Consider the following 21,824-nt stretch of genomic DNA (forward strand, 5'->3'; position numbering starts at 1 on the left):
CCTGAGCTGGAAATGTCTAAACTCCCAAGACTCCCCAGCCTGCCAGGACAGACAGACCTAGGCAAAATGCCATAACAGCACGCTCTGAGGAGTGCAGAGGACCAGAGCATGACCCACACTGCTATAGGAAATAGTGAGAGCCGACTCAGATCTGGTCGGGTTTAAAGAGTAGGGAAATGCCTCACCCCACCTCTTTGTTTTCGGAGGCAGAGTGTCATGTAGCCCAGGCTTGTCTTCAATTTACTAGGGAGCCAAGATAAACTAAAACTCCTAATCCTACCTCCATCCCTCAAGTACTAGGGTTACAGGCCGTGCCACACCTGACAGGGAAGGGTGTGTCAAGCAGAGGAAATAGAAAGAATGGAGAGAACCTGGACACAGAGAGCTAGATGTAGCTGAGAGGAGAGAGCATGGCAGGTTATGGGTGGAGAGGCAGTGAAGGGTAAGTTAGCAGACAGGAAGATACTAGCCCTGACTCCAAAGGCAGAGGGGGAAGGCAGGGCTGGAGGGGAGCTGAAACTGAGTACCATGATGCAACCTGATTCCCACTGTGGAATACAGCCTGGGTTAGAGGGAAGGACTGGAGGCAGGGGACCAGCACGAGGCTGATGCACACTACAGCCCAGGCAGAAGCTGAAGGAGCCTTGGCAGAAGAAGGTGGGGAAAGACACACCAAAGGTAGAGGCCCCAGAACCTGGAGATGGATTATATATGTAATAAAAGGGAGGGCGGGAGCTGGAAGGAGGCCCAGGTTCCTGACTTGGTGACCAGGTGGGTGGTAATGCCAGTCAGAGAGAGAAAACTGGAGGCAGACAGGAGGGTGGGGCCGAGGGGTGCAGGCTGGGCGTGCTGGGTCAGAGGCAGGGAGGAGAAGGCAGCCATTCTCCTAGGCCACACTGTCTCAGCTCAGGGCAGGGTCCTCCCTAGCCGCCTGGGGCCCTGAGACGATCTGAGGATGGTGGGAAGAAGAGTGATAAGGTGCCCTTCAATATCCAAGGGCCACTGCCTACCCAGGCTGGCGCCCTCTTTCTTATCCCCGTCCCTGTAGCTCTAAGTTCTCACTATCAGCCCCAGCCAGGCCTGAGGACCACCCCACCCCCTTTCTAAAGTTCTCCACCTGACTTCTCTAGACCCCCAGCCCGCACCACCTTGGCTACTGTCCAGAGGAATGGAAACCCTCTCCCCCAATCTACCCTACCCAGGGCCCAGCCTGAGGACAAAGGGAGGGGTGCTCCAGGGCCACCCCCTTCTATGACTGGCCCCTGAATTATTAATGAGCCATTAAGAGAGAGAGCCCTGGTGGGATAAGGCTCTTGTCTAGAGACCTGGAGGCGATAGAGAGGTCCCTATGGCCTGCTTCCTGAGGCCTGACCCCTGGGGTTGGGCCCTGGACGGCCTCTGGGTTCAGGACAGACTGGGAATAGCCCCTTCCCCCCAGGGGACCTCAGCTCCGACCTTGCCCCTCCCCCAGCCTGCAGATTGGCTAAGCCTGTCCTGTGCTCCGCCTCCCACCAGTAACCAAGCAGTGGTAACCATGGTGACAGGGCGGGCTATGGCCAGTCTTCTAGTGCCAGGCAGGGGGAAGGGCAGCAGCAGGGAAGAGACCAAAGTTCAGAGTTGGACTTGGGTAGGGGACACATTGTCCCCCAACAAACAAACACTTACTTTCATTCCCCACGCCCCTCTCCTTCCTGCAAGCCAATAACAATCTCCCCCTTTTCTAAGGGATTGCAGGCCTGGCTCAGAGAAGGCTGTCCTTTGCCTTGAAGGTTCCTAGGAAAGGGGAAGGATCTGGGTAGGTGGGCTTCCGAGTCCTCCCTGGACCTGTGGACCATCTGGCACTCTACTCATGCTCCCTTCTACATGGGGCCTTCTTCAGAGAGCTGCAAAGTGCTCAAACACATGTCTACCCAATTCACACACAGACCACATGAACCCAGGACAGGGCTCCCCGAGTCCAGAAAACACTCAGACATGCAGTGCTCTGCAGACCCCGAGGGATGGATACCCAGGTGCTCCACAGGATGTCCAGAGAAGCAGAAGGAGCAGGCACCCTTTAGAGGGGGCATTCCAAGTGGGGGTCTCTAGGACAGAAGGACTTGAGGGTAGCTATCTGATCATCCCGTTTCTTTTCCCTAGGACTCAGTCCTGTACTCCCTTCTAGGGCTGTGCCGCTTTCCATCCTGGTGTTTCTGGGTGAGGAGGGCAGACTTACTGTCGCCATGAGCACCCGCCATCAGACCAAGCATCACCAGTGTAGGCACAAGGGGCACCATCATCCTCCCTGGGGCTGGCTCCAGGCCCATCCAGGGTTCTAACTCCACAGCCAGCCACAGCCCGAGACAATCCACCTGTAAGGGAGAGAAGGGCAGAGCCAATTAGCTGGCAGCCACTGGGTCCCTACTACCCATGCTGCCTCTCGGCCTCCCCTCACCCTCACCGCCCATTCAGAGCCGACTTCAACAGTCCCAGACAAGTGCTGAGGGTCGAACCCACCCTATAGAAAGAGATGGCAGAGGGCCCTGGGGCATTCTCTAAACCCCAGGAGGAGGAACACAGAGCTGGCTGGAAACCAGCATCAGGGCGGTCCATCCCGATACTGAGTTTCCAACGCACACTGTTAGGGGGTGAGAACAGGGAGACATACGCAGGCTGGGACACAAGACCAAACTAAAACAAGACAGACACAGTAACAATAAGCAGCCAGGCAGATTTACACAGTCCAGGGACATCCCCGTCCCTGGAGCATCCTGATACTCTTCCTCGGGAAGCAAGGGGCCAGACCTCAACATCCTCAGCACAGGCTCGAGAACACAGACTCAGCAGCTGTTGGTTCCACGTTGTCAAAGGCTCACAGCCAAAGCCACAACCCGTCAGGGCTCGCCAGGACTGCTCTCTACAAGCTACAGTTGCCCTGCCTGGCCACCCTCAACCTACCCAATTCCCATGGCGCCTTCCTACCTCAAAGACAAATGCTAAGGAGGCTTCAGTGGCTGAGACTGGGATGCTAGACTCTCAGATTCAACATCCATGCTTCCTCCCCGCCTCTCCCCTTGTTCCAGGCATCCAAAGCAGATGGGGATGGCTGTACTGGAAGCTAGCTGAAGCCTTCAAGACCCTGCTCACCCTCCTGTCTACAGCCTCCTTCACCCTGCAGCCACCTGCTGAAGCCTTTCAGTGGCTGGAGACTTCAGCTCCAGTGGTGAGCTTCGAAAGGTCCCTTTTCCATGTTCCTTGCCTGGGGACTTCAGGTGACATGCAGAGTGCCCATACGGCCACATACAGGGCACTGGCACATGGCCAGGCCTTTTACCCATGCTTTGAAAACACAACAGAGTATAATGAGGGGGCGACAGTGGACCCACCTTGGGGTGTGCCCGCCCCACAGGGCTAAGAGAATTTCCAAGTTGAGAGAAGAGGTGAACCATAGGGATGGAGCTCAAACATGGCTCTGCTCCTTGCTGGAATTTGAACCCTGCTCTGAACTTAGGACAGTCAAAGATCATGAGGTGAATAAGCGGCCGGTGAGCAAAGGTGGAAAAAGCAGGTGGCACTGGGAAGTGAGGCAGGGGCTGGGGATACAGGGGAGGGGAGAAGTCCCCTGTCCCGGGAGCTTGCTGGAAAAGAGGTACAATGGTAGCAGCAAAAGCAGCAGCCAAAGGACATGGGGTGGTGTCCAGCACTACTTATTCCGGGCTGTGGGTTCTGCTGAGCGGTCACAGCACTGAGGAGGCTCAGTCCTCAAGGAGGCCATACACTGCCAGGTCAGGAGGAAGGCCCTATCTGGGCTTGTTCCTCACAGCACCGTGGTTATCTTAGCGTGGCTATCAAAACATCAGGTGGTGAGCTGCCTGACCAGGTTACCATGGGGACATGGCTCTCAGATAGGACTCTTGCCTTGGTACAGATACCCAGGGTACAATTCCGAGGTGTGTCGAACCACAGATCAGATGAGTGGCCTAGGCAGGCAGGTCTTGTGGGAGAGACATCACAAAGTCAGAGAGTTTAACTTCCACGCTCAACCATTTCAGGCACATTCTCCCCATCCCCCACCGCAGACACCATATGGACACAATCTTCAGTACAAGTATCACAGGGGCACATCTCCCCGGTATGGACAGAAAGGCAGAAACAGAATAGATGTAACAAGGTACAAAAATGCACAGCCCAGTCATCACGGGACAGAACTCCCCAGTACAATTACAGAGCCTTAATCCCCAGTAGCTGCCTTGGTACAGCAATCACAGCATGGTAACTCCCAGGTGCAGACATGGAAACAGTGTCTGCTCCAGACATCATGTGGGTGTACACAGAGGGTATAGACATCTGTGGTATAGCTGCCTGATAAGGACATCACAGGGATAAGACTCCCCAGTACACTGCCATGGAGGTGTAACTCTCACAGACAGGGGAGGGGTGTCAATATTACATAAAGGGGAACAAGGTGCCACTCAATAAAGCCATCATAGTATCTCACTCCCAGAACAGGTAAGTGAAATTCTGGCCTCTGAACCCGATCCCTAGTGTAGCAAAGGCCAGTGGCTCTTGGGGATTCAAGACCCCCTGAGTATGTAGGTAGAGTGCTCAGAACACTTTGTTCAGATCCATAGGGTAGGAAGAAGGCAGAAGCATTGAAAATAGGGGCTGGAGAGAGTTAAGGGCATTGGCTGCCAGAGGATCTACATTTGATTCTCAGCACCCAAACAGCAGCTCACAACTGTCTATAACTTCAGTTCCAGAGTATCCAATGCCCTCCTCTGGCCTCTGTGGGCACCAGGCATACACATGGTTTACAGACATACATGCAGGCAAAACACTCAGACACAGAAAAATGTTAAAACCTTTTTCTAAGTTGAAAATATAGATATTCCCTCCCAAGAGAATTGCTCCCAGTGATCCCTAGATGCAGGGATACAGACAACTAGAAACACCAGGAGACCTCAGGGACACACATAAACATGGGAACAATCTCAGGGAACTGCTCTGGCAACCACAGTCTGCCAAGCCAGGGCCTTCGCCTCTCAGCAGCTCCTGGTGTGAGCAAGTTGCTCCCACCCCTGGACTCTGGGCACAGCGCCTGCCCTGGTATCAGGCAGTCCAGGCTGCTCCCAGATCCAGGGCCTCCTCCCTCATCAGAAGAGAGGTGAGCAGCCGTGAGTCTCAGGCCTGGGCTTGAGTCTAGATGTTGTCCTGCCCACACCCTGGTCTCCAGGTCCCCTACAGAACACGTTTGCCTTGCTGGACAGCCATGGACCTTGTGCGCCCACCCAATACGGCAGTTCTTAGACAGACACCCACTCCACCAACATGGATGGCTGAGTCTCAGCCTTGGACAATTCAGATAAAATCAAGGCCCAAGCACTTGGGTTCTCAAGCTCATCTCTGAATTGCACTGTGGGCCATTGGTTCTACCAAACTGACATACTTGGGCAGGAAAACAATTACGTGGCATATGATATTATAGGCTATAATTGAGTTAATTTTTCTACATTCAGAGTGGCTTTATGTATCTTTTTCACTGCCACACCACTGTACAGCTGCCAACTGCCCTTTCTTAAGAAGAAATGTCCTTTATTCTCAAATTTTGTCCTTGGTGCTAAAATGTCCTTTCTTGTATGAAGTGATGGGGACAGCAGATAGTATTTTTTTTTTTTTAATAATGTCCTTACTTGGCAAAATAAAAAACTGCTAACCCCTTGTCTGGCCCTAAGCACTTTTGGAAACTGAACTGACGTGAAACCTAAGAGCCTGGGAATCCTGCTCTGAGGAAGAAGGGATCAGCGGGCACAACATCAAGCCGCAGGACTCATGTATGTGTATCATGGAAAATGCGTGTCATCTCCACGAGGTCCACCCGAACCATCCCTGCCAGGGCTAGAGAGCCCCCAAGAGACCATGAAACGCTAGGACTGAGGGGTTCCCGGATGGAAAACAGCTGGGATCATTCTCAAGGCCCCCTCATGAATATACAAACACAGATTGATTTGTTTCCCGGGGGCATGAGTTGTTATTCACAAATATTAATTAGTCTCCAAATACCACCTGTCCCTCTAGCTTTCTCCACTGCCCCTCTTCGGCCAGGACCCTGGCTCCCCGGAGACTGGAGACCAAACATGGACATGGACTGAAGAAGGGCATCCAGGGTTCCAGGGTGTGCTCAGCCAAGGAGAGGCCAAGGCTTAAGCAACAAGATGCATGCTGGGCAGGGAGAGCCAAGAGCTGTTCATCTTTTAACCTGTGGCGGCAGCTAACCGAGCCCCTTTGTCATGTCCTGGACAGTTTACCGCGTAGTACTGCAGCAGCGGCCACGGAGGCGGAAACAGGCCTTGTCACACTTGGGAAGGGAAAACCAACATGTTTCCAACTCTCACCAAACCAACCACTGGATTAGGACAGGAATAAATCACAGCCTCGGCCTCGACCCCGGCCCAGAGGAACAGGCTGGCAGGAAGGAGCCTGAGACTGACTGACTGCCTTACCTCCTCCAGCCTGGCGGCCAGAGTCTGTGTGAACAGCCAGGAACAACACTCTCTCCCACTCTAGAATTGGGGATCCTCTAACTACACTGAGGCCCCTTTTATATCTCTCAGCTTTTTACTCTCTGGGGAGTCAAAAGAGAAACCAGGGGTGTCAAAATCTTTGGGAATAGAAGCCAAGGACCTAACAGGGGCCAAGTTAAAAAACAAAAACAAAACTAAACAAAAATCCAAAAGGGCCAACATAGGTTCCTAAGTCTTTAGGCCTTTTCCTAGGGGGTGTGGTGGGACCCCTCGGATTAATGTTCACCAACTCTGCTGCCTTGGGGCCTCTATACCCAGTATTATTATCTTTACTGCAAAAGATGCCCTTCTCTTGCTCCACTCACTCCACTTCAGAACTGGGTTCAAGGGATCCACCAATGTAAATCTTCCCCCAAATGACTCTCCCTAGGTTTCCAGGTTGTATACAGTTTAGTAAAATCACAAGAGGTGATACAAACCAGTGGTTCTCAAGCCAGGGTGACCCTGCCCTGCCACAGGACATGAGGTAACGTCTAGAGACATGTTTGATTGTTAGGACTGGGGATGGAGGTAGGTGTTACTAGCATCTAATGGGAAGAAACCTGGGATACTGTGAGACATCTTCCAACATCATTTCAGCCCCATAAAAAAAGGATCACCTTGTCTAAAATGTTTATAGTACCAAGACAGAGAAACCCTGGTACAGGTGGCAAGCTAGACAGCCGACGACAGCCCGACCTAGCCCCAGCCCCAGAACTCAGTCCCCTTTGGAACTGCTCACACCTTCAACCAAAGGCAGTTCCTGACATTCCTATCAGTACCTTCTTGGTCTTTAGAATCTCAAGGCATCTTCCTCTCCTCCCAAATCAGTTCAGCCTCTAGAAGCAGGGGGCCTTGTACACCCCATCTCCACCCTCCAGACATGTCATTCACATGTGCTCTCACCAGAGCACAAACGGCTCCTTTCTGGGCCCTCTTCTGGCAAGACTGGGCTTACAGGCAGATCAGACCCTCACCTAAGGCCCAGCACAAGGACGCTTACTACCCTACACACTCTCCATCTGGCCTTTCCTGACTAGGAGTTCTCCCCATGCCCTCTGCGCGGCCCACTGCCCGTCTCACCAAGTGTGACTGACCCTCACAGCATTCTCACTGCACCGAGGCCAGAGCCACCTCTCTTTCCACATCTTTATGTGTTTGTTATAATTGTATGTGTGGTTCCGGGGAGGTCAGAGGACAACTTTGTGGAGTCAATTCTCTGCTTCCACTTTTACCACTGGGTTCTGGGAATTGAACTCAGGTTGTCAGGAAGCAAGCGCATTTACCTGCTGAGCCACCTCGCTGGCTTCAGATCAATCTTTGTCCTGGCCTCTTTGTTTAACCATCTATCTAGAACTGTTCAGGAACAGGGTGATGACCATGAGGCGTGTGGGTCTTGTCTTCAAGAAGCTTACAGAGAAAGCCCACAAGCTCGGGGACAACCTGTCATCCAGGTCAGCAAATCCTTGAAGTGTCTTTACCCATTCCAAACATCCATCTTGCCAGGAAGTTTCAATTTCCCCCTCTTCCATCCCAACTACCTCTCATCCCCTCCATGGGCTTCCTGCCTTTGGTCCCTCCCTTCTAATCCATCCTGTACACAAGCCAATGGTCCCTTCAGCTCACAAAAGTGCAGATCTGGGGGCTGGAGTTAACGGTTCAGCAGTTAAGAATGCTTCCTACTCTTGCTAGGGACCCAGGTTCAGTTCTCAAAACACACATGGGGGCTCAAAACTATCTGTATGGAATCCAACCCCCTCTTCCGCCTCCAGAAGCGCCAGGTACACACGTGGTGTATACATATTCGTGTAGGCAAACACTCATATACAACACAAAAATAAATAATCCTTTTTAAAACAAAAATCCAATCATGCCCACCGTGTGCGCTGTCTGCTCTTCCAGCTGATGGGAGGCACTAGCCAATGCTCCATGAACGAAGGGACAGCTAGATGAATGAATGATAATGTCAGCTTAAGAACCTTCCGTGCTTCTGAAGCACCCTTGGAGGAAGTCTAGGGCCTTCAGTCTCTCACCCCAGCCCACCATATAGACTCCTAACTATCTCCTGGCCTTGCTCTCTGAAACCCCAGCCCACCACCCCAAGTACACAGCCCCTTCTACAGCATCTTCAGTGGACAGGCAGTCTTTTTTCCCTACAAAAACAGGACAAATGGAGAAGCAGACAGACCCTGGTGCCACCCAGAAGCCTGTGTCACACCTACAGCAACTGATGGGCTGTGCATCATTCCCCACTCACCTCCGTCCTCCACGCCAGCCAGACATCTCCCCTCCCTCACGTGCCACGTTCAATCCTTCACTATGGTCTCTAATCTACTCCACCAGCTTAAGTAACACCCCTCTCTTCCTCTTGTCTCACTGCTTTCCTGGTCCAGGCCTCGACCATCTCTCAGCCACATGTACACTGGATATCCCCTCTACAACTTATACAAAGTCTCACATGAAAATCCAAACCATTCAGCCTGGCCCACAGCTGCCCCACCCCCTACCACAACCATGCACCTGGCCCCACGTTGGGGCGCACTCACCGGGTCTTTGTTCGCTTCTATCAGTCACTCTTGCTGGGCAGTCAGCACTGAGGGCAGGGCACCAGGGCCTCCGCTCCTTCCTGGACAGAGAGGAGAAGATGAGACAACATCAGGACCACCATCAAAGCAGAGTCTAAATTGACACAGACAGACTTGACACGCATTATTTATGCAGGGAGAAGAAAAGCAGGTTACAGATCTGTCGGTGTAGAATGATCCCCATTTAGTAAAAATATCCATCTGGTTACTTTACTGCATTTGTCTGATGCTCTCTAAGCACCTACTATGTGCCTACTCATCTGTCTACATCCCTATGCCCATGAGCAACACAGGCCAAGTCTCCAACCATGGCCACAGAATCTGGGTCTAAATTCCACAGTGACCCTGGAGCAGAGCAGTCACCCATCCTACCTCTGGGGCGCCACCTGCCCAGGCTCTCCCCTCACTAGCCAGCCACAAGTGTACTCTCTTCTAATCTTCAAGTGCACCCTACTTTCTCCTGTCTCCGAGCCCTGCCCACGATGTGTGTCACCGCCTAAAATGGGCTACCTGTATGCTTCTGACCAGTTACCACTCAGATTTCAGATCCAACAGCACTTCAAGTAAGCCTACCATGACATCACCAACTACATGCCTGGACTTTGCTTCACAGCAGTGACCACAAACGTATTCATTTACTTACCTGACTCTAAGTCACTAAAATAAGCTCAGTAAACACCTGGGGCACACCTGCCTGGCTCAACTCACTTTCCCCAGTGCCCAGTAGGAACCCAGCACACAGTAGGTGCTCAGTCAACACATGGTGAGGATATAAGTTCACAGAAAACAGCCCAGCCAGGACACACCCCAGCACATACACCAGCCTTCGAAGTAACTTCAGGAGCAATATTTATTTCTGACTTTCTGCTTCTCTATAATTTTTAAAATGAAGGTGTGCCCCTGGATGCCTCCTCCCCTGGCACACACACAGTTGTCAGAGCCCTGTGCCTTCCTTCTAAAACCATTACTGAGCTCTCACTAGCATGCCCATGGTCCTGGGTGGGGGTAGGGTTTAGCCACACCTACATCACCTCATCACCAGCTCAGCTGCTCTGCTGGTGCCCATGTGAAGCATGCAACAGCCCACTTAGGGCTCCTTCTGGGCTTCACCCCACACACAGCAGTGTTTATCTACAGTCCTGCCACTGTGGCTCTTCCCTGAACAGGAAACTGTGGGGGAGCTGGGAACATCCTCACTGACCCAGGCGTGATGCTCATCCACAGACTAACTTCCACACCAGGAAATCGTCCTTACTTTAACTTTTTTTTAGATTTATTTGGTGTGTATACGTGTTTTGCCGGAATGTATGTATGTGCACCATCTGTGTGCATGTATGGTGACCAAATTCAGAAGAGGGCACCAGACTCCTGGAACTGGAGTTATAGATGAGATGGTGTGAGCCACCATGTGGGTGCTAGGAACCAAACCCAGGACACCAGCAAGAGCAGCCAGTGCTCTTAACTGCTGAGCCACCTCTCCAGCCCTTTGTTCTTACTTTAGACAAGTCATCTTTGTAAAGTTAGGGAGTCTTCTTAGTTAAAAAGTTACTGACTCACTCAAGGCCTCACCAGACCCACCCACCCCCAGCCAGATTAGAACCAAAGGCCCCGGGCCTCAGGATGCCAGTATGGGCTTCTACACCCCCCCCCCCCCCCAACCCCCCCCATCCCCCATCCACAGCATTTCTCCACAACATTCCCAGTGGCCGCTGCTTCTGCAGCAGGCTGCCAAGCGGGTCTGGCCAGAGAAACCAGCTTCCGTGTTGCAAACTCAAAGGCCCGTTTGTCTGGAGATGCCCGCCCAGCCTCACAATGCTCCACGCAGGGCTGTTAGCTCCACCGTTGCGCAGGAACCCAGGCAGAGAGGTAGTGTTCAAAGCAATGGTGTCACACCCAAGGCCATACCAGCGGCACTGGGCCTCCTGCCTGAGGACTGGGACAGAAGAAAAGGCGCACACCCAAAATGGCCATGAAGTAGGTCTCAGAAACACAGGACCCTGAGGCTGCCAAGACACCCCCCACACACACCCTGCCAAGGAACACAGAATAGCCCAAGATAGTGTTCTAGAACAGTACTCTGGACCACACCAGTCCAGGATCAAAGAGCTCCAACACAGACTATCAAGTCACCTTCAGGTCAGCCCCCAGCAACACTCCAGACCCACAAGGGGACAGACCTAGAACAGTCGAGATGGCCAGCTACCGAGAAAACAAACTGGCGTTGACATCTGGAAGGTAGACTGGACAGCTGCTCAGCTACGGCCTAACTGGATAGGATTTCAGTGAGAATTCACACTGGGTCCAACACCCAGAAAGGTCCCAGACCAGGCTTGGTTAACAGTCATGACCAAGATCACGTAGAAGTTCCTTGCACCAACCTGGCTGGCCTGGCCCCAGGAGGGCTCTGCGTCACCTGCCAGGCTGAAGCCCGGCCCACCAGTGGGACCAGGAGGAGCAAGCAGAAACCCAGGGCACAGACACAGACTGAAGCAACCTCCGGGCAGCCCTGGGGCTGCACCATAAACAGTCCCCAGAAGCGGCAGATAACACACAGCCAAGGAAACAAACTCGGAGTTCTCAGACCCAGAGGCCCAGTGCACCAAGACTTGGTGCAAAGAATCTTGGGAGGAAGCGAAGCACTCCACCGCAGAGACTGCCCCTTCTCAGAATCCCCTTCTTTCTACATCAAGAGCTCTCTCCTCCAGGGCCCCACCCCTCCAGCCTTCTCACACCTACCTGCACCTTGAAGGTCAAATACACTGGTGCAACACACTTCCCAGGGAAGATGAGACTGGGGAACAAGGTAGCTGCCCCGGGCTGGTTGAACGCCCCACCTGTAAAGGCCCAGCTCAGAGCAGCAGCTGCTGTGGGTACCTCTGCCTGCACAGTGTGTGTTTCCAAAGGCAACTCTGTGATCTGGTGATTCTGAGACAGGGGTGTATTTTCGTCTTTTACGGATGACCCTAAAACAAGTGCTGCCACTGAGGGACAACACAAGATGTGAGGCCCTGTCCCAAAAGCTTCCTGTTCCTCTTCAGTCCCTCTAACAGTCCATGAGGCATGGAGTTTTAGCATACCCATTTGAGAAATGAGGTCCAGAGGTGGTTAGCAAATTGTTCAAGGTCAATTCAAACTCCAGCTGACAGCTGTCTTCCCTGAGAGAACATCGCTTCTAGCTCCCACGTAACTCCTGGTGTCCCTGCCTTAGACTGTCGCTTCATACCAAACCCAAGTGCCTCACAGACAACACATGGGGCCTGGGCTCAACACTTACCTGGCCTGGCCTTTCCTCCCCAGGTCCCTAGCTCAGGACTTCCTCACTCCACATCCCATAAACCACTCTGTCCTGTCAACAAACGTGCTTTCTCCATGGCCCTGTCCCACCCTGCCCCCTAAGCTGCCTTTCCCTCACTTGACTTTCTGCACGCATCATCCTCCTTGCTAGGAATCCTGTCTCCACCCAGAACTTTCCATAGCCCAGAACCATCTTCTAGTGAAGAAATCTGCAGTATGACCCACGTCTCCACCCAAACTTTAAGCCATACATGTCTCTCCCGGATACCTCACAAAACATCCAAGGCTCTGTGAACTGCCGTGTCTCTGAACAGGCCACAAGTGATAACATCTCTCAATCTTTATGCACACTGTTTAAATTCTTCGCAGTGCTGGGAACTGAGTCTGGGGCCTTACCCATGCTAGGTGAGGGCTTTCCTGCCTCCTCATTTCCAGTGAGGCTCATTTTAAGTTTCCCTTCATCTGCAGCATCCTTTCTCTTTCCCAACAGGCAAACTCCTACTGACCTGTCTAAACCCACTCCAGAGAGCCCTTTCTTAGTCTCCTCTGAGCTTCATCTCACCCTGAACCTGCAACTCTCCCGTCTCACACGGACTCCTCCATTCTTCTAACCTCAGATTGGAATGGCAGTTACTCTCTGTGGCTAATGCTCCCAACCCAGCAGCTGCTAAGAGACGAGCTTCCTTTTCCACACAGCTGTTAGTCCCACAGGACGCCATTGCCATGCCCAAAGTGCCTAGCCCTGTGCCTGGCACACGGTCAGCAATCAATAACAGGCTACTGAATCGCTTTTGCATTCCCACGGAGCGATTGCCACTGCTGACTTGCACAGCCACGGGGTCCTCTTGGCTTCTCACAGCAGCCCTGGGGCCCACCTACACCAGCCCCATTCGACAGGGAACTGAAGCTGAGACCCCAAAGAGACCTCCTTGCTGCACAGGTTGGAGCACAGAAGTTGTTTAGGTCTGGGGGCTAGCTCCCCCACTGAGGACCTCAAACTGACTCCCAGTACAGATGGCCGGGAAGAAGTATAGGGAAAACGCAGGACAGTAAGTAGCTTGCTGCACATCAACACAATTCACAAGGAAGGGTTTTCAGCCTATCTACCCTTGCTGCAGTCCTCCCCGCCTCCCCGAAAACTGCTTCTCCAGCACTCAGAACTATGGAAAAGAACTCTTTCCAAAGCCCTAAACACAGGAGATGGACAGAGGGGAGGGGAGGGGCCAGCAGCTGCAGGAGGAAGTGAGAATCATATCAAGATTGTCCTTATGAAAGGAAGAGGACCACTGTAACTCAAAGAAGACAAAACCATGAAGAATCTGAACTAGAATATGCAAGGAAGTTATGTGCGCAAGAAGGCCCAAGACCGAGTGTGCACAGGTGTGATGTGAGCGTGCAAGCACAGCAGGTTTCTGCATGGGGCTCCTTCTTGCAGGGAAGGTGAAGTGCACCGGAAGAATGGAGGGTGAGCTGAGACGGAATGAAGGTGGGGTGTGTGGCCTAAGCCCTGGCTGAGAATGAAGGACCGTTCTGGGGTCCATGAAGCCCTAGGCAGATGCAGACAATCAGCAAAAACAGGGATTTTCACACTCCCTGAAGCAAGAGTTAATAAGGAGCCACACAGAATCCCTCAGATTTCCTGTCAGACCTCTCCTCTGGATCCTATCAGATTCCACACTGGGTCCTTCATCCAGAAACTGCCATCCCACCACTAAACACTTCCCTGTATTCCCAGGTCGCTCAGGATGCCCCTCTTGTCCCTTCAGAAGCAGAAGTGGAGCCTTCCTCAACAACCCTAGGTCATCCAGCATCTCCCAAGCCCTGCCTGCAGGGCTGCTCTCAGGGTGGTCCTCCCTCCCATTCCACAGCTAGGGGCAGGTAGGGCTCCCACCCCACGGGCTCCAACTCAGGGGCCCCGCAGGGGGAGGGGGTGAAATGGGGAGAAGGGCTAGCCCCTCCCCCTCCCGGGGTAGAAGAACCAGAGGGGCCGCATTCCAGAGAAGTGGGGGAGGGGGCCTGACAGAGGTGGGGGGGGGAATACAGAGACACCTAGCAGAGAGACAACCAAGGAACTACAGAGACATGGAGGCACAGAGACCCGGGAGAAGGAACATCGAGACCCGGGGAGAGGGAACACCGAGACCTAGGAAGAGAGGACAGGGAGACCCGGGGAGAGGGAACACGGAAACCCGGGGAGAGGGAATACAGAGACCTGGGGAGAGAAGACAGGGAGACCGGGGAGAGAACACGGAGCCTGGGAGGCAAGAGGGACCCACAGCTGGACACGCTGGGACCGCAGGGACTGAGCCCTGGAGGCAGCGAGCGAGACAGGGAGACAAGAGACACCTAGAGAAATTGAGAAAGGCGCCGAGACGAAGACGCGGGCGCAGAGACTGGGGACCGGGCACGCCCGGACGGGACGGCACCGGGCGGGACTCCGGGAGGCGACTGAGTGAACTTTCGGAGCGGGTCCGAGCGCACCCGTCCTCCCGGGACGAGTGGCTCCGGGGCCTCGAGGGCGCCGCTCGGGGTGGGGGTTGGGGCCGCCCTCCCGGTCCCTCCCCAGCCCGCGCTCCGCACGGAGGAGACCAGGGAAGGGGGGGGGGGGGGACTCCCAACTCGCGCCCCGCGCATCCCGGGGCCGCACGTGCGCCCGGCCGCCCGCGAGACCCGGCGTCGGCTGCGGCTCTTCCGCCGGCGGGGAGGGGGCGCCGTGGGACGGGGAGGCGGCCTGGACCCGCCCGGGGCCGGCGGGGGAGGCTGGAGGCCGCCCCCGGAGCGCGACGGCGGCGGGCGGGGAGGGGGAGGACCCGGCGCCCACCGGCGCGGGGAAACTTTGCACCGGGGGCGCGGGCTGCGGCTCAGGTGCGGCGGGGGCTCGGGCGAGATCGCGGGCGCGGCAGGTGGGGGCGCGGCCCAGCCTCCAGGCGCCCCCGGGCCCGCCCCCGGCTCCGCTCCACCGACGCGGGGGCAGGGCGGGGACGGCGCGGAAGGGCCGAGCACCGAGGGGCCCGGAGGGGGCTCGGGGGGTCACTCACCGCCTCTCCGGGGGCCGTCGGTCTGCATGGCCCCCCTCGAGCAGCTGAGGCCGCCGCTTCCAGTCCGCCGCTGCCGCCGTCGCCCGCTCCCGCCACCGCCACCGCCACCGCCGCCCGAGCCCGAGCCGGAGCCGAGCCGGAGCCGAGCCGGAGCCGGAGCTGGAGCCGCCGCCTCTGCCGCCGCCGCCGCCGCCACCGCTCCCGCGCCAGCTCCAGCCGCGCGCGCCCGCCCGCCCGCGCCCGCGTCCCTGCCCCTGCCGTGCGCGTCCCCGGCGCCGCCCCTCCCCTCGTGCACTCTCGCTTGTAGAGGAGTGAAGCCGTAGGCCCAACGAGGCTGCAGACCAACCCCAAGTCTAAACCGACTGCAACGCCAGGGTTGAGCTTAAACCTCGGTGATGAGCGTGGGTGGACCCAAACTCCCACAACCAAGTCCTGACCCTGCCAAATCCTCACATGAACCTAATACTTCGCTAGGGGCCCCCGCCCCCAATACAGACGTAAATCTGATCCTCAGCCCAGAGCCACCTATGAACCCAGTGTTGAGTCCAGACCCCTACATTTGCCTAGCAACCAGAACAAGTAGTCATTTTTATCTGCACCCCGGTAGTATATTGACCCCAGCTAGAGATTTTTAACCCTGAATGGCTTCATTCAGTCTCTCTGGCCTAAGTTTGATACTGACAGAGGCCGGAACTCCTGGTCTGAATGGACTCCAAGTAAATCTACCAAGCTCTAAGGCAGCTACTTCACACCCTGCCCCAATGCTTTCCTGAGTCTGAGCTCCTAAATAAAAATTCACTGGTTTATTTCCATCCCAGATATGTACATTTCCTGACTGGGAGTCTCAATTTTTTTACCAAATATTTATTTTTTGTTTGTTTATTTATTTATTTATATGTGTGTGTGTGTGTGTGTGTGTGAGAGAGAGAGAGAGAGAGAGAGCACAGGTGCTGGCAGAGGCCTTAGAGGGCTTCAGATCCCTTGGAACCAGAGTTATAGGAGGCTATGAGCAACCCAATATGGATGCTGGGGACCAGACCCAAGTCCTCTGCAGCATTAAGTGCTCTTAACTGTTGAGCCATCTCTCCAACCCTGGAACTATCAATTTCAAAACTGGGATAAGGTCACCAGAAGAGGGAAACAAACCAACAAAAACCACCTTAGTATAGATGCTGACCTTAATACCCCTTCGTGCCTTTGTGGTCATTTAGTACAATAACCTGACCCAACTCTACTAATTGTGCAACCCAAGCTAGGACTGGCTTTGTAGACTCTCCACACAAGCCTTTATCTCTACACTGTTCTTCCACAGCTCTGACCTGACCCCAGCCCCACCCAGAGGCTGGCCAACACCCCAGGGTCTATGTGAATTCCAACAGGTATAAATTGATCACTGGTCTCAAGACCCAGATCCAACATAAACCTTGACACTGAATTTCACACTCCTTGTCTACAGCCGTACCAATTCAAAACGACCTAATCTCACCTGAATTTCATATCACTCATACTGAGCTGAAATGCGCGTGACGCCATGTCCAGTGTATGCAGTACTGGGGATTGCTCTGAACTAAACAGATAACCTACTTGAAGATTTATGTTCTGAGTGGCACTTATAGGGACTTGGCGATCTCCAAACAAGAACCAGCCAGCCTTGGCATCAAAGCCTTCAGGCTCCTCACACCCAGTCCATACTACTATCATTTAGAAAGTCACCCATGGCTACACCCACCCCTTTCTGCACCCAATCCCACCCCATGAGGCGTCACCATTAAGGGAAGATGAAATACTCTCCCCTACCCTGGGTCAGGTAAGACCCTTTGTGAGGGCTCTCCGATTCTCCTGTGAGTTTAGAATCAAATGAGAAACAAAAACAAGATCTGAGGACTACTGGGGCTCCTAGATTCTGACACCACAGCAGTTTCCTGCTAGGTTTAGAGGTTGAGGGATCAAGTTCAGGGTAACACCTAATTCCCAGCCTGCTTTTGTCTTGGGCCTGTATTCACAAGCAGTGCGAGTGCGCCCCCTGGTGTATGATAAGACAATAGGCCTGACTCCCCTGAATCTGGGCAATTTGGCCCAGATGACAAACAGATCAAAAATGAATGCTCCTAAGGCAGTGGTTTTTCACCCACGGGTAATTTTGTTGTGCTGTGGGAGAGCTGCTGCAATTTTTATGCATCTTTAAATATATTTTGTCTGTTTCTCAGAACTTTGACTGTTTAGTCCCCCAATTTAAAAACATATAATTTCCGGCCTGCCTTTTGCTGCCTTCTGGAAACAGCTCTTTTCCTTGGCTTCCTGGCTCACACTGTCCTTCAGGGCTACTGGTTCTCCAATTACCTTGCTGTACTTCTTCATTCCAGGGCTCTGTACTGGGCCTCTCCTTCTGTCTCCTTCCACCCCTTGGATCTCTTGGGAGTGCCAGCCCCTTGTGCCAACAGCCTTCTCCATGACACTTCTGTGTTGTCCCCCAGATAAATAGAACCCATATCTCTCCCAGCTCGGGTCTGTCCCCGTTCATCTCAGGCAAGGACCTCAGGGTCCGGAAACACAATACAGATCCTCCTTCCCAATTGGTCAATAGTCCTGCAAACGTTGTAAAGGAGTCGGAACGACGAGGGGTTGGGGAGAGATTGACTGGCTGGTTTCGACTTTTACATGAACCCACCCCAAACCAAACTTGACATAAACCCTCTTATTCATCATTGAACATCCTTCTCCACCTTCACAGACGTGCTGCACCTGGAGTGAATGGTCATACTTGCTAAGGACCCTGGCTTCTTCCAGGAAGCCACACCTAAGCCTTGGGCTGGGCTAGAGAGTTCTCTCCATCTAAGTCATCAAGGGCTACTACATCTGTTTGTGTTTCTGTCGTCTACGACTGTAGATTCTGCTAGCGCAGGAGGGATGAGCCAGCCGGCTTTATCCGCTGCCTTATTCCAGTGGTCAACAAGGGGACCTGACACTCAGCAGGTGCCTGGTATATATTTATTAAAAGAATGAAGATACACCTTTCCCTTTCTGTTTACAAGGAGCCACCAGATGTGAAAGGCCAGGGGAAGAAAAAGTTCCCTCATCAGGGCTTAGACCTCCACACCTCGGTCTTCGTGGGCCTGGCATCTACGGGGAAAGGGGCTCACTTCAGCTTACCATCCTGTCTTTCCAGCTCACCATCCGGAAGGGCAGTATGAGGCCTGGCTGGTGGCCCTGCACACCCACCTTGTTTAGTGAGTGTGACATTCACAAGGCAAGAGGGCAGGAGCTCTGCCCTCACCCCCACCTCATGGCTAAAGGTGGCAGACCCACTGGCTCTAAGCCAACTAGACTTATGCTTTGAAACACTCAGAGACATGTTCGGCGGCCACCGCAGGCATCTCAGAATCTCAAACTATTGGTCTCTATCCCATTTCTCATCTATCTGTTGGTCCCCAATTGGTATAGTAAATATGAAGGCAGGGCAGATTTCTGGACCCCCATGTTCTGATCTCAGCACCTGGAACTGCACAGAAACTCAAGGGAATGAAACCAGAGGTTCAGGGCCCGAGGCCACACGATGAGAAAAAAAAAAAAGAAAAAGAAAAAAGAAAGAAAGAAATGAAGCCAGGGCTCAAACCAGACCGCCAAACTCTGAGCCCAGGGTCCATGTGGACCTGCCCTGCTGCCCTGCTCCTAGGTCTGGAGGGGAGGCATGTCCTTGTGCTCATATGTGAAGGCCAAGCAATGTCTCATGGTAGCTCTGTGTCTGCTGTGTGCCAGCCCCAGGGTGCAGGGTGTGGGGGTGCCAGATGCCAGTTCTCACTCACTTTTCACCCTTTGTCCAGAGCCTGGGCCCACTGGATGCTCCTCAAATTCATGACGTCAGCGCATCTCTTAGTTGGTTGAAATCAAATTATACTCAGCATGAGTACCCCTCACCCCACCAGATCAGCGGGAGTTCTGTTGTCTCTCACAGCTGTCTTCCCCTCTGCTTGCCAAAAGTCCAATAATTCTGGGGGTTTGCACAGCTCTAAAGTTGGGGAGTCTGTGCTCCCATGAGGGAGCCATGCAGGGACATAAACACTAACCATCACTGTAATGGGGTATCCACCATTTACACACACACACACACACACACACACACACACACACACACACACACACACCATCTACAAAGCCTCACTAGCCCATCCCCATCCCCTGTTCATCCCAGGCTCTTTCTTTTTCTTTCTTTCTTTCTTTCTTTTTTTCTTTCTTTCTTTCTTTCTTTCTTTCTTTCTTTCTTTCTTTCTTTTTTTTCTGGGACAAGGTTTCTCTGTGTTGTTTTGGTGCCTGTCCTGGATCTCCCTCTGTAGACCAGGCTGGCCTCCAACTCACAGAGATCCACCTGGCTCTGCCTCCCTAGTGTTAGGATTAAAAGCATGCGCTGCCTGCCACCCCTGCCCAGCTCATTCCAGGCTCTTTCAAGGCAGCTCCTCCTATAGACCCTTCACAAGGCTGCAGCCTGTAGTCTTGGGCATTTTCGGTCACCCACAGCTGCTTTCCTGGGGCTGGGGGTAGACAATGCTGTTTACCTACCTCCTGCATCTGGACAGTCGGTTCTCCCTGGATCATAGTGCCATCCTCTCTCGGATGTCAGGAAGAGCTCAGAGGGCAGAAATACCAGACTGTCAGCCTGCCTTCCCAGGTACAGATGGGAGAGAAAGGCTGAGGCCCTAGAACGCAGAGACCGGCTAATGTCTTTGCTTCCTTGCCAGTGAGTCACTGTGGTGGGGGCATGATACAGGAGCTAATTTCTGAATGGAACAAGCTGCTGATGACCTCACCCTAGCAGGATTCCCTAATGTCCTTATCACCAAGCGAAGCCACCCACAACTGCTCCTTCCTGTCCATCCCTAGGGTTTCAAGGGGACTGGCGGTTGCTTTCTCCCAGGGCCTCTGGCTCCTTCAGAGCTTTGCCCTCCCCCCCCCCCCACTCCCATTCACTGCATCCTCTTTGCTATACCTTGTTCTCTGCCATGCTCAAGCCCCTTCTGCCCTGAACAAAACTTCCCTCCCTCGCGCGGACCCCCACCCACCCACACACACAGTGGGAGAGACTCGGGCACTTCTCTGCTCCCTTCCCGGTAACCGTGTCCATGCTTCCATCTCTGGCTCACTTCTGGGCCTGCTGCAGTTCAGAGTTCAGGTTTGGATGACCGCTCCACTAACTTCCTCTTCATAACCACTCTGTGTGTGTATGATGTGTGTGTTCGTTACATATGTGGATGGGAATGCAGGCGAGCATGTGGAAATCAGAGAACCTTGTCTGTCTTTTGCCATCTTTGAGACAGGGTCTCTTGTCCACCACTATGTGTGCCAGGCTAGCTGGCTTACAAGCTTTTGGGGATTCTCCTGTCTCTACTTCCCATCTTGCCACTGCTGCATCTGGCATTAGATGGGTTTCCCAGTACCTATAATGACTGCCTGGAATTCGCCAAGTCCAGTGGCCGTGTCTCCATGTTCAGCCTGGCCAACTGTCCAGCAGCCTTGCCTGCTTCTGGCCACCACACTGAGTTACTTCCATGCCCATTAGACAGACCAGTTTTTTGACTTTGTCATTACAATGTTCATCCCCTATAAGTTATGTGAAAATCCCCTCACCCCTCCTTGAGTTCCCTCTCTGGCCCCTTCCCTGCCTTTCCATCTTTTTCTGAGTTGTCACGTTGCCCACAAACTCTCTCTACAGCTGAGGATGACCTGGGACTCTGGTCCTCCTGCTCCCACCTCCCAAGTGCTAGAACTACAGACCAGCACCACCATGACTAGTTTAAGTGCTTCAAGGGCTGGGACCCAAGTTTCATCCGCCCTAACCAAGCATTCTACCCACTGAGCTACTGAGGGTCCAAGGCCCCTCTCCCTAGCAGTACACACTGGGCCTTTCCCTCAGCCCCGGCTGCATCTTGCTGTCTCATCAAACTCTCCTGCTAGTGACCCCTGCGTCTCCCGATGCGTCGACTCTTTCCTCCATGTCCAATTTAGGGTCCGAAGCCTAACTCTTAATAACACTCTTGTCAGTCATCCAAGCTCCTTGTCGATCTCCCAAGCTCCTTTGCCTTTCCACCTTTTCATCCCATCTGGCTGTCAGAAACCCCAGCTCTGAATGAGCCCTCCTGCCTTCTCCTATCTGTGCTAAAGCAACCAAGTGGGCCTGATTTCGTTTTGGTTTTGGAGGAATGGATTAGTGAATTAAGTCATGCAGCAGAGGGAAAGGGAGAGAGAGTGAGCGAGCAAGAGAGCGAGAGAGCTGGCACAAAGCTTCTTGGAAGACAGGAAGACCAGAGATGTGCACAAGGAGCCACACCCCTGGCTGGAGGAGCAGTACTTGCTGGTCAGCTGCTCTATGAGACAAT

The 21,824-nt window shown here is 53.5% G+C and overlaps 1 protein-coding gene across 21 annotated transcripts in view; it reads right to left on the bottom strand.

Moving 5' to 3' along the window:
* Ptprf (protein tyrosine phosphatase receptor type F) overlaps positions 1–15,684 on the bottom strand; it is an 83,165-nt gene extending 67,481 nt beyond the window's left edge. For 16 of the 21 annotated variants that reach the window (XM_036179497.1, XM_036179493.1, XM_036179489.1 and 13 more), the window contains exons 1-3: positions 15,457–15,556; positions 9,086–9,165; positions 2,216–2,351 (exon numbers count right to left, since the gene is read on the bottom strand). In XM_036179497.1, the coding sequence (XP_036035390.1) occupies positions 2,216–2,306 (91 nt within the window). In that variant the 5' untranslated portion in view covers positions 2,307–2,351; positions 9,086–9,165; positions 15,457–15,556. Of the gene's footprint in view, positions 1–2,215; positions 2,352–8,417; positions 8,485–9,085; positions 9,166–15,456 lie in introns of all 21 variants that reach the window. The other 5 variants (XM_036179504.1, XM_036179503.1, XM_036179494.1 and 2 more) reach the window with 3 other exon arrangements.
* Positions 15,685–21,824: the final 6,140 nt, after the last annotated feature.

Source organism: Onychomys torridus, chromosome 2, assembly GCF_903995425.1.
Source record: "Onychomys torridus chromosome 2, mOncTor1.1, whole genome shotgun sequence".
NCBI classification, from domain to species: Eukaryota; Metazoa; Chordata; class Mammalia; order Rodentia; family Cricetidae; genus Onychomys; species Onychomys torridus.